A 13394-nucleotide genomic window follows, 5' to 3' on the forward strand; every position below is an offset into this window, starting at 1 on the left:
GAAAGAAGTAGGTATAATACAATAATATCCCCTTTTTTGCTGATCTTATACATTTTCTAATCTGTGGGTTTTGTGATCAGTGACACTGTTCAGTGGTTCAGTGTTCATACACCTCACTGTTTGCTGACCTCTTTAAATATCCTTTTGAAATATAACTGAGCCATAATCCCATGAAAGGTACGCTGGGCTGTTCAGCAGAAGACAGTTTCAGATGTTAATGATACAGGTGAGCGTTGTTGTAACCTCTTTTTATGATGAAACTGACTATGCACAGTGCTGTAGTGAGCACGCCCAGCAGCTCCTATGTCATGTTACTGCATTGAATAAATGGCATTTATAATTGACGGTAACCTGGTGAATAATCATGTATGACACTGACGCACACCTTTAGACAGCTGTTGTGGACATTTGGGCCCAATTTCCTTATTTTTGAACCAGGGAAGCAAAAATCAACAATGGAAAGCTGACCTTACTTTAAAATCATTATAGTTTATTTTTGTGAGTACTTTTAAGATTCAGGAGGTTAAATAACAGTGTTGTATAGTAACGAAGTAAAAATACTTCACTACTGTACTTAAGTACGTTTTGGGAGACTTTGTACTTGAGTTTTTTTTTTTAATTCAGCTTACTTTCACTTTTACTTCACTACATTTCTGACCTTAATTGCATACTTCTACTCGATACATTTTCTATGCGCCATGCCATTACTCGTTGCAAAAAACACACACACACGAAAAAAGTTGTTTTCACCCAGAGACAGCTAGTGACTGCAACGTAGTCAGGCCGGTTTGTCATGAGGCATGTCCGATAGGCTTTTTTTTTTTTTTTTTTTTTTTTTTGCAGTTGCGCACTTGGGGGGTGTTTGTCAGGAAAATGATAATTTCTCTACATTGATTACAGACCTGCAGCGGGTATGTAATCAACTTTTCTGCAGCGCGGCTTTGCTTTGAACCTTGAACCAATCAAAGCAATGATTCGCAGGTCGAAGCAGTGCTTTGATCTACGATTCGTGGATTGATTGCTATATTTCACTTTATCCTAATTTTTCCTCGCTAAAACCTGAACAGCGTATGTCTGTGAGTAATATTTAATATTTTTATGTTAAACCGACCTGTTATGGTCTTCCGAAACAGTTGATAGATGTATTTTATAACTTAAAACAGGATCGATGCTAATGCATTAGCATGTCTATGGTGTTTTCAATGTTAAAGTTAGCATTAGGCTGTTTGCATCAGCACGTTTGTGTTGATTTGTTTTCTGTATAATTAATGGCTCAGTGTTCGTTGTCGTAAAAGAGTCAAATTGTAATTTTTCAAATTTATTTTTATTCATATATTAATAATGGCAACAACAATAATAGTCTACATTATAGACAATAATAGTCAATAATAATAGACTAATAATGTTACAATACAATTTTAGAGAAAGACAAAAAGAACCTAATGAAACAAAACACAACAGAAAAGATAAAACCATGTAACAATGAAAATAAATAAATACATATAGAAATAAATGTTTCCTGTGAACACCTAGTGAGTAGCCTACTCTCGTTTAGGTTTTCAAACCTTGTTTCTTAAGTGTTTTTGTGTGATGACACAATTTTCAGTATTTTGACTAATACTACCAGTCATTTACAAGCCTAGATAAACTTTATATAAAAAAAAATCAGTCCGTTTTTGATTAACATTTACTTGTACTTTTACTTTCAATACTTGAGTACATTTAGTTGTACATTACTTGTCATACTTAAGTACAATAAATACTAGATACTTTAAGACTTTTACTTGAGTAGCATTTCAATCGGTTACTTGAACTTCTACCAAAGTCATTTTTTTTAATGGGTATCTGTACTTGTACTTAAGTGTGATTTTTCCTGAACTTTATACAACACTGAGTAACTAAGACCACAGGTTTAGTCCAGATTGTTCTGTTGGCAGCTTCTGAATCCACTTCTAAAAAGGTTTACTTTTGGAGCACTGTACCATTGAAAAGGTGTCAGTTATAGTGTAAGAGAAAAGGCATTTTCTGTTTCCTAGTTGTGGGATGCAGACTTTCACTGATGCTGCATCAATTATTGACAAATTTTAATCTTAATCTCCCCCCCCCCCCCATTTTTAATCTCTTAGGTTATACAAGCTCCATGACAAGAAGTGTGAGCCCATCACAATGACTGTGCCAAGAAAAGCAAGTCCACACTCACTCATCACAAGCAAATGTGTTCACTCAACTTCATATTTTCCATGAACACTTCTTGAATACAGTGCTGTGAACCAGTCAGTTTTCACACACTTAAATTTTTCTGACATCAAATTAAAAGAAGAATTTTTATTTATTTATTAAAATGCCATTTAAATTCCATTAAAATAATCTCCACAACATGACAAAGTAAATAAAAAAAAAAAGATACATAGCTGGATGGATATTGGAATGTATATAATGCTTAAATCGATCCTTGCCATTTGATTGGTGGTTTGTATGTCACATGATATGCATCATTCATACTATTTGCCATTGTGTTTCATTTACCGTGCAAGTTTGGTCCTATACTTTTTGTGCTATCGCATGCCATGACCACCGCGCACTCACACTAGCTAGTGGTGACAGCACTTATTTTAAAAACAGCAGCCAGGCCCAGCACAGTGCCCAGACTCACTGGCTAACGGATAGGAAGGCTGGATGCACAGAGGGGACTTGAGCGAGTCGGGGGTCCTGAGAAAGCAGTGTTTGCTGGAGGCAGAGCCACGAAAGCTGGGTTGACCCCGCCACAGCTCGGGGCTTGCAGGGTGCCACTGGGGCACAGCAGGCTTCATCAGATGACACTTGGGTGAGATGAGGCATCTCTGTCTCGCTACAGAGCTTTAGTGGACACCGTAGGACCAGGAAGGGCACAAGTCCCTTTTCTCTTGTTTAGAAATAAATAAAATATGAAATAACAAGGATCTGTTTTAGGCATTATATACTCATAAAACAAATGTTTTTTCATTAGTGCAATGGAAAGAATATCACGTGGTGAACGATTCTTACCGTTGCACTCATAAACATTCATTATTTGTATAATATATTCAATGATTCCTAACACTTTATCAAACCCTTAGGACAAAAAAATTGTACCTGAGGCCTTTTGATTGGCACTGTAAATTATGCCAATGGAGTGCTCTCTGTTGGACAAACTATATAATGACACCATTTCTAATGGTCACCGTGTTTTTATACATTGTTTATTCAGCAAAATAAAAGTTTGCATTGAAAAAATAACACTGGTGCCAACATACGTATTTGTGAAAGGCAAACTAATATGTGATTTGGGCTTTAGTGCATAGTGCAGCTTTTGTCTTCTGCACCTCTGAATTTGTATACAAAAAAATAAAATAAATCTAGGCTCAAGTCTACCATGTGCCTTCCGTTCAAAATGTTGCAGAAATATCAAATCCTTCTCTCTGCCGCATCACCATGAAACTGGTGACTGTTAATAACTAAAATCGGTGTTTTGTTTTTTAAAGCTCAAGCACATTATTTTTGTGTTGAAGCAATCGAGCTCACAGATTTATCACTTGTACTGAATAACATGCTTTATTTATTTCTTTTTAATAGTGACCTCAGTCTTCACAGTGCATTTTCTTTCAACACCACCACAAAAAAAAGCTGGCATTCCATATTTTCCTTGTCAAATCTATTGCAGTCGGACCTCTTCCAGGATGACCTGTACCCAGATACAGCAGGACCTGAACCAGCCATGGAGCCTGAGGAGTGGCTGGAGGGCCGCGATGAAGACCCAATTTTGATGTCTATGAAAGAGGGCTATATGCCACCCAAGAGCCGAGAACTCAAAGTGGCTAAAAAGAACGTCTTGGGTTCCAGACCCACCACTCAACGTAGCATCTCCACTTGTGACACAAACAGCCTGCCAGTAAGTTTACATGTAGTGTCTTCAATTTAATGTTAGATTATTTTTATCTTGTGCATATGAACTGTTGGTTTGTTCACAAATGATCAGTATGATGTTTAATTGCTTTCACTGTGCAAACTCCAAGACCATGTAACAAGCCACACTGCAGGAAAAAATGTTTGAATTGTTTATAACAATAGAGAGAACCAGGTGATGTCGTCTGTCGTGTAGATGACAGGTCTTTCCAGCTCATATTAAGTTACCAGCTGCTTTACAATAAATTATACAAAGTTTCTATGAGTTGGAATAACGAGTGAGTCCAGACTGTTTTTAGAACCTTAGACCTCAACAGTTTTTAGAAGAACTCAGGCCTTTAATTTCCTGTTGATTACATTTTTTTTCCTGTTAATTTACTGTCTTATTGTATTTATAAATTGTTTAGGTCCTTATCATATACACACTATTAATATTATATTTTATTATTACTTCTATTTTGTCATTTGATTTTTAAATTGACCACAATGGAAATAAATGTTCTCACTTTCTTGTGTCATCCATGTATTTTTAACATATATTTACAATTATATTATGTACTTGAACTTACTAAACAATATAATGCATGTGCGCATGCTTTTAATATATAGATGACTTACTGCCCTCTGCTGGAATGATGCGAGTCCAGATATAAGTATCACATTGTTCAAGTGTTTTTAGCGAATATCTGTAGTTTCTCCACAAATATTAGTCCTATCAACTTTCCATTTTCACAGCGTTCATCCTTGACCTAAAATACATAAGCATACCAAACGGCAAATGTCAGCTCTCCCCAGTTTGTCCGTGTTCCAAATTACATGCACGCACACAGTTATTTTTGTACACCCACAAATGGAGACGTGATGGAAGACCTCATACGCACTACCCTTTTCACTCATGGTAATGGCAACATGACAATTAACTAAACTGACTAAACCATTTGAAGTACAAAAAGACAGTAAATGAATAACACTAACACTGTTAAACTAACATGAACCACATGTTAAACCCCAAAACACTGAACTCCCATGGTACAGTGCAGCACAATATCCATTGTTCGCTGTTAGATAATATCACTAATTTCTCTAAAAATATAACTTTCCGTTTTCATGGCATTCATCCCTAACCAAAAAAATACATAAGCAAACCAAATAGCAAATGTCAGCTCCCCCCGTTTCCCCATGATTGAAACCATACGCACGCATGCGGAGGCCACTTGGCTATTATAATACAGACTATTATTATCAGTTTTATTATATTTTATGTTATTGTTACTTCTATTTTGTCATTTGATATTTAAATGGACCACAGTGGAAATAAGTGTTTCCCTTTCTTGTCATCCATGTATTTATAGCATATTTTACAATTACTTTAGTAAGTTCAACGTAAATACATAAATAAAATCACGCGCACATGCTTTTTAATATATACAGTCAGGAAAATAAGTATTTGAACACCCTGCGGTTTTGCAAGTTCTCCCACTTAGAAATCATGGAGGGGTCTGAGATTTTCATCTTAGGTGCATGTCCACTGTGAGACATAATCTAAAAAAAAAAGAAAGAAAATCCGGAAATCACAGTGTATGAATTTTTTTTTTTTTTTTTTTTGTAATTTATTTGTATGTTACACCTAGCAACCAGCAAGAATTCTCTGACCTGTTAATTTTTCTTTAAGAAGCCCTCTTATTCTGCACTCTTTACCTGTATTAATTGCACCTGTTTGAACTTGTTACCTGTATAAAAGACACCTGTTCACACACTCAGTCAATCACACTCCAACCTGTCCACCATAGCCAAGACCAAACAGCTGTCTAAGGACACCAGGGACAAAACTGTAGACCTGCACAAGGCTGGGATGGACTACAGGACAACAGGCAAGCAGTGTGGTAGAAGACAACAACTGTTATGATTATTTATTAGAAAGTAGAAGAAACACAAGATGACTGTCAATCTAGGATGATTCTGAGAAAGCTCAGAACTACACAGGACGATCTGGTCAGTGACCTGAAGAGAGCTGGGACCACAGTCACAAAGGTTACATTAGTAACACATGATGCTGTCATGTTTTAAAATCCTGTAGAGCAGCAAGGTCCCCCTGCTCAAGCCAGCACATGTCCAGGCCTGTTTGAAGTTCACCAGTGACCATCTGGATGATCCAGAGGAGGCATAGGAGAAGGTCATGTGGTCAGATGAGACCAAAATAGAGCTTTTTGGACTCCACTTACCATGTTTAAAGGATGAGTACAACCCCAAGAAAACCATCACAAACCGTGAAGCATGGGGGTGGAAACATCATACTCTGGGGGTGCTCTTCTGCAAAGGGGACAGGAGGACTGCACCGTATTGAAGGGAGGATGGATGGGGTCATGTATTGTGAAATTTTGGCAAACAACCTCTTTCCCTCAGTAAGAGCATTGAAGATGAGTCATGGCTGGGTCTTCCAGCATGACAGTGACCTCAAACACACAGCCAGGGCAACTAAGGAGGGGCTCTGTAAGAAGCATTTCAAGGTCCTGGAGTGGCCTGGCCAGTCTCCAGACCTGAACTCAATAGAAAATCTTTGGAGGGAGCTGAAACTCCAAACCTGAAAGATTTGGAGAAGATCTGTATGGAGGAGTGGACCAAAATCCCTGTTGCAGTGTGTGGAAAAACTACAGGAAACATTTGACGTCTGTAATTGCAAACAAAGGCTACTGTACCAAACATTAACACTGATTTTCACAGGTGTTCATATACTTTATTTGCAGCAGTAACATACAAATAAATTATTAAAAAAATCATACATTGTGATTTCCGGACTTTGTTTTTTTTTTTAGATTGTCTCTCTGTGGACATGCTGGTTCTCAAGACCAGGCACCTAAGTGGCTCTACTCTACTCTTTTCTACTCTCCTATTTTACTCTTCCTTTTTAGCTATGTAGATATACCTTTGTATACTGGCATAGTTCCACCTTAGAATTGAAATATAATATATAAGATATATCTTACTGAATTTTCATGCACCTAAGATGAAAATTTCAGATCCCTCCATGATTTCTAAGTGGGAGAACTTGCAAAATCGCAGGTTGTTCAAATACTTATTTTCCTCACTGTAGGTGACTTACTGCCCCCTGCTAGAATAACGTGTGAGTCCAGAATGCAATTATCACATTGTTCAGTGTTTTTAGCTAATGTCCATAGTTTCTCCAAAAATATTAGTACTATCAACATTCCGTTTTGGCAGTGTTCATCTTTGACCCTAAATACATAAGCATACCAAACAGCAAATGCCAGCTCTCCAGTTTGTCTATGATTGAATTTATACGCATGCAGGGAGAGTTTTTTTTATTTATTTTTTTTATCTTTTCTACATTCTGCTACAGGCAGGTTCTTTTAATTTGACACACCCATAGAGACTGTGGCAGAAGACATCAAATGCAGTACACGTTTCATAACGGTTATATGACAACTCACTCATGGTAATGGCAACATAACACTTAATTAAACTCATTAAACCAATTGAAGTACAAAAACAAAACAAACGAATAATAACACTGTTAAACTAACAAAAATAAAGTAATTTCAAATGGCAACTTTCTGGCTTTAAGAAACACTATAAGAAATCAGGAAAAAAAAAATTGTGGCTGTCAGTAACGGTTACTTTTTTAGACCAAGCAGAGGGAAAAAATATGGAATCACTCAATTCTGGGGAATAAATTATGGAATCACCCTGTAAATTTTCATCCCCAAAACTAACACCTCCATCAAATCAGATCTGCTCGTTAGTCTGCATCTAAAAAGGAGTGATCACACCTTGGAGAGCTGTTGCACCAAGTGGACTGACATGAATCATGGCTCCAACACGAGAGATGTCAATTGAAACAAAGGAGAGGATTATCAAACTCTTAAAAGAGGGTAAATCATCATGCAATGTTGCAAAAGATGTTGGTTGTTCAGTCAGCTGTGTCTAAACTCTGGACCAAATACAAACATGGGAAGGTTGTTAAAGGCAAACATACTGGTAGACCAAGGAAGACATCAAAGCGTCAAGACAGAAAACTTAAAGCAATATGTCTCAAAAATCGAAAATGCACAATAAAACAAATGAGGAACGAATGGGAGGAAACTGGAGCCAACGTCTGTGACCGAACTGTAAGAAACCGCCTAAAGGAAATGGGATTTACATACAGAAAAGCTAAACGAAAGCCATCATTAACACCTAAACAGAAAAAAACAAGGTTACAATGGGAAAGTCATATTCAGTGATGAATCTGCATTGGACAAGGTGATGATGCTGGAACTTTTGTTTGGTGCCGTTCCAATGAGATTTATAAACATGACTGCCTGAAGAGAACATGTAAATTTCCAGTCATTGATGATATGGGGCTGCATGTCAGGTAAAGGCACTGGGGAGATGGCTGTCATTACATCATCAATAAATGCACAAGTTTACATTGATATTTGACACTTTTCTTATCCCATCAATTGAAAGGATGTTTGGGGATGATGAAATCATTTTTCAAGATGATAATGCATCTTGCCATAGAGCAAAAACTGTGAAAACATTCTTTGCAAAAAGACACATAGGGTCAATGTCATGGCCTGCAAATAGTCCGGATCTTAATCCAATTGAAAATCTTTGGAAGTTGAAGAAAATGGTCCATGACAAGGCTCCAACCTGCAAAGCTGATCTGGCAACAGCAATCAGAGAAAGTTGGAGCCAGATTGATGAAGAGTACTGTTTGTCACTCATTAAGTCCATGCCTCAGAGACTGCAAGCTGTTATAAAAGCCAGAGGTGGTGCAACAAAATACTAGTGATGTGTTGGAGCGTTCTTTTGTTTTTCATGATTCCATCATTTTTTTTTTCCTCAGAATTGAGTGAATCTATATTTTTTCCTCTGCTTGGTCTAAAAAAGTAACCGTTACTGACTGCCACAATTTTTTTTTCTTGATTTCTTATAGTGTTTCTTAAAGCCAGAAAGTTGCCATTTGAAATGACTTTAGTTTTGTGTCATGTCTGTGATCTGCTTTTTTTTTCTACAAAATTAAACAACTGAATGAGCATTCTCCGAGGCCGGTGATTCCATAATTTTTGCCAGGGGTTGTAGAATAAGCCAAGCTGCTGTGTTTTGCGGTTACAGAAATATGAGATGGAGTTTTGTGGTGACCTAGGTAGGACAAATGAACCCTGAGCACCCCCTCCATTTTGCCATTACCAAACAAGCTAAGGCTGACAGCTTTGCAGCTAGCTTTGGTTATGGTGTGTGATAACCTTTTTTTTTTGGCTTTGTGTATGCAGACTGGGTGGTTTTCATAACAAATGGCTTGTGAGCATATTAGTGGCTGGCAGATTGCCTCAGTTACAGTGGTGGTATCAGTGGAACTGACCTTACGAAACTATTCATACCTACTATTTCTCGGTATTCTCCCTTCTCCCCTCTCTTTAGCCGCAGTTGCTCGAGAGGCTGCTGGAAGAGATTCAGAACCTGAAGGCCACTGTTTTATCTCAAGAGAACAGGATCTGTGCCTTGGAGAATAAGTTGTCCCAGTTCACTAATGGTACTACTTGATATGAATCTAAACACACCCACCGATTTACTGGTCTGGATTTCAGATTATTATAGAAATTCATTTCCCTTGTGTAGAAAAGGAAGTACCCTTTCATCCTGTAACTGTTTTGGCCTTATAAAGGTACGTTTTCTAAGAATGTAAATCTGACACACTTTTCTCTTAAGATATCAACAAAAAGATGCTTAACAATACATATGTTGCTGTTAAATGCAGATTACAGCCACCTGACTGGATAAAGTTTGTCGTCTATGGAGAAATGTTTGGAATTTTGCTTTTTCTGAAGTAATGCTTTCCTTTTTGTGATTACTGTCTGACAAGATGGTTTCTTTCTTTTGTTACTGTTTTGGTTGGCGGGATTAGTTTTAAAGATTTTCAATACGCCTTCAAACATTTCCATTATGTGGAAAGCAATGCTTTCTACTTCTACACCACCACAGGATCCCTTTGGCGACGGCGAGGAAATTTCAATTGTTGGATTGTGGACGTCTTGTGTTGGGACTTGGCTCAGTTTGGGCAATGTAGACTTTGTGATTCAAATAGGTTGAATATAATTGCAAAACTCAGAATTCAACAAATTTGTGCAGTTAAGTTGACATACTATGCAATTGCTGGTTCTACATCATCCATATTCTTGGATAAAATGAATGTATCTTTAATGTTTTTTTCATAAAAACTGACTTGGAAAGAACAGGATTGTGAAGCACATGTGCAAGTTTTGAGAGTTGGTTTATAGCGATGGTTCCAGAGGACTCCAGGCACTGCCCCAATCAGTCTCTTCTAACTCCCCACCACAGACTCTTAAATCAGGTGTGTCAGCCAATCAAAAGGTTGCAGACACCAATTTTTGAAAAGCTTGTCACATTTATTTAATTAATAAGGACTGGTTAGATTAATGAGATTGAAAATGTCGTGCTGGCGGTCACTGGAACAAGAGCTGGTGATGACTCAAGAAAGTTAAAGGATTAAAATCAAACAACAAGGTAAAAGTAATCTTAGAGACTACTGAGAAACAAAACACACTGCCACCAAAACACAGGTCTGTACGTATTTGCACAGTGACCATTTGTACAATGTTGACTCTGGACACAGACCATTATGGAGTTAAAATGGAAGAAAGAATGAAAGATGTGCTTGTAGTGCAGACTTTCATCTTTAAGGGGGTTTAACAAAAATACCAACAATTTAGGAATTTCAGCAATTTTTAAAGTCCCTCCATTTTTGTAGCCCATAGGTAGACAAATTACATACGAGCATTATTGTCAAGACAGGTCACTTTTACTGCCTGCTTTCTTTCAGCAAGTCAGCGGATGGATACATGAACATTGAAGCCACTGAATGCCTTGGACTTCATTTACATCACTAATTAACAGTCTTGTATCGAGTACCTCAAAGTGATACTTGAGTGTATGTACAAGTATCTTACCATAAAATTACTTTGGTAAAAGTTAAAGTCTACTTTAAAAATATTACTTGAGTAAAAGTCTTAAAGTATCTGAAATTGATTGTACTTAAGTATCAAAAGTAAATTTCTCATAAAATGTACTTTAAAAGTAAACTCTAAAACGAGGGGAAAGTAATTTGTTGTACAGAGGAAAATTTACAAAAATGGTCACTGAATAAATACTTACATTTTCAACATATGCATGTATCCACCTCTGTCAGTTGATGTCCAGTCTAAATATGTCTAAACTTTTCACAATGTAAATAGTGACTACGTATCGGAAAATGTTATGTTCTGTAAAACATTAGATACATTGTGACAATAAAGTTTTGTTTTTTTTAAATGTCACATTTGTTGTTATAGTATCCAAACAGATCACAAGCTTGTGTAAAGAAAACTGCTGACCGAATGTGGAATCTGCAGGTTCACAGTTCTTTTGCAGATCTTGTTTCATGTGAGTTTCTCAAACGTGTTCTTCAAAAGCTTGAAATCCTTTAAAGTGCTTATGTCCATATGTGCAAATGCACGTGGAATACTGTACATTCTATTCCAAAACATTGTTTTTTTTAATATATATATATATTTCACTGTATTGTATCAACAGCATTCTTCTGTGAAGAGGAGAACCTTTCCAGAAGGACAGCCATTTTTGCAGCAATCAACTAATCAGAATTGTGCCTTGAGACAATCCTGTCTTGGAGGTCTACAGACAATTCCTTTAACTTCATGTTTGGTTTGTGCTCTGACCGTGAACACTCACATGTAATGACCCGTGGCCATAGAAGGTAGAATGTGCAACATATGTATCACTCTCACTGCTGCTCTGCTTCATACTACCTCAATATGTATTAATCCTGTGCAATACAATCATATTTGTACATAGAGATTTTCATTGCACTGCCCTGTAGGATTTTATACTTAACCATTTATACTTTTTTTTTTTACTTGATCTGTCTGCCCAGAAAAATGGAGACTCTTTCCCAATATCATTGTACGTTTTGTAGAATGTCAAAGGGCAATCTATTCTAAAACAGACTGGACTGTTAAAAAAAATTGCAGTGTCTACAATTATTGCTGGGACCCTTATTTAAGGATGAAATTAGCAAATGGAGGAAAGAATGAAAGATGTGCTTGTAGTGCAGACTTTCATCTTTAAGGGGATTCAACAAAAATACTTACAATTTAGTAATTGTTAGTATTGTATTTCTCTGAAAATCTGAGTAAAAGAGGTTGTTCCAGACATTGTGGAAAATGAAAGGCTGCTCAGCTAAAGTCTTAAATACATTAAAATGGCAACCAACTGCAATTCAAATGGATCAAAGAAGAGCCAGGATGGCAAAGGCTCAACCAATAAGCTCCAGGGTGATCAAGAAAGTTGAAAGTTATCTATGAGTACTGTAACAATTAGACACCTATGTGAAGCCAAGTTATGGACAAGAAGCCCCACTATGTCCCACTGCTGGGGGGGGAAAAAAAAAAAAATAATGTGCTGAAGAGGTGACAATTTGCCAAAGAACACGCTGACTGGCCTAAAGAGAAATGGCACAACATTTTGTGGTCTTGGTTCTAATCCAACAAGATTGTTATGAGTGGCCAGCCCAATCCCCGGACATTAATCAAATAGAAAATGTGTGGGGTGACATCAAAAATGTTGTCTGAGGCAAAACCAAGAAATGCAGAGGAATTGTGGAATGTAGCCCAATCATCATGGGCTGGAATATCTGTTCACAGCTGCCAGAAGTTGGTCGACTCCATGCAACACAGATGTGAAGTAGTTCTCAGAAACAGTGGTTATACAACTAGTGATTCACAGGAAAGATAAATCAAGCATTTTTCAGTTTATACAGTGAACAAGTTTGTAGAGAAAAATGCAGATACCTTTTTTGTTTTTGAACAGTGTTACTTTATCTTCACTTTCTGTAAAGTAGCAAATTTGTGCAGTGTTCCCAATGCATCTGTGTGTATGGAAATAAAAGCAATTCAAGATTATGACCTTTACTCACTTTCCTAAACACTTATGCTTGTCTATGGATATGGAATTAGTTTTTAAACATCTCAGTGCCCAACATCAGAACAACAAAGAGAAGCTGAGTACATCTGTTCATGCGCCGCACACATAGATGAGGAATCCAGTGGCTAGTTTGCTACAGTTTGTCTCAGGGCAAAAAAAAAAAAAAAAGTGTTCCAACTCAGACACTGAATTTGGATACCTTCAAATTAAAGCTGGCAATCTGCACTTTGAATTCTGTTCCATGTTTAGTATCCTGTACCGAGGGTGTAGTAGACTGTGGCTACAATTAAGATTCCAGACTTTTACTCCCAGCCAGTTACCTTGGAAGCTAATGTGTCTGCCTGGTCAAAATGCATAAATGTGTCTTATTGTCCTGTGGCTGCTAAATGAACTACAAAAAAAAAAAAAAAAAAAGCTCATGTACTTGTCACCTGAGGGAAATGCACTATAACTGCCAACTTTTTTTTTTTTTA

General features: G+C 37.1%; 1 protein-coding gene across 3 annotated transcripts in view; it reads left to right on the forward strand.

The window, feature by feature from the left end:
* The window catches only part of coro6 (coronin 6), a 105475-nt gene extending 94890 nt beyond the window's left edge, over nt 1–10585 (forward strand). Inside the window, exons 9-12 of one of the 3 annotated variants that reach the window (XR_004562686.1) lie at nt 2127–2184; nt 3680–3907; nt 9346–10375; nt 10424–10585. Coding sequence is in view for 2 of the 3 variants with exons in the window: in XM_034178196.1 (XP_034034087.1) it covers nt 2127–2184; nt 3680–3907; nt 9346–9468 (409 nt within the window). In the remaining variant the exon portion in view is untranslated. Of the gene's footprint in view, nt 1–2126; nt 2185–3679; nt 3908–9345 lie in introns of all 3 variants that reach the window. The other 2 variants (XM_034178196.1, XM_034178197.1) reach the window with 2 other exon arrangements.
* The last annotated feature ends 2809 nt before the right edge of the window (nt 10586–13394 follow it).

The sequence above is a fragment of the Thalassophryne amazonica genome, chromosome 9, assembly GCF_902500255.1.
Source record: "Thalassophryne amazonica chromosome 9, fThaAma1.1, whole genome shotgun sequence".
Lineage (NCBI taxonomy): Eukaryota > Metazoa > Chordata > Actinopteri > Batrachoidiformes > Batrachoididae > Thalassophryne > Thalassophryne amazonica.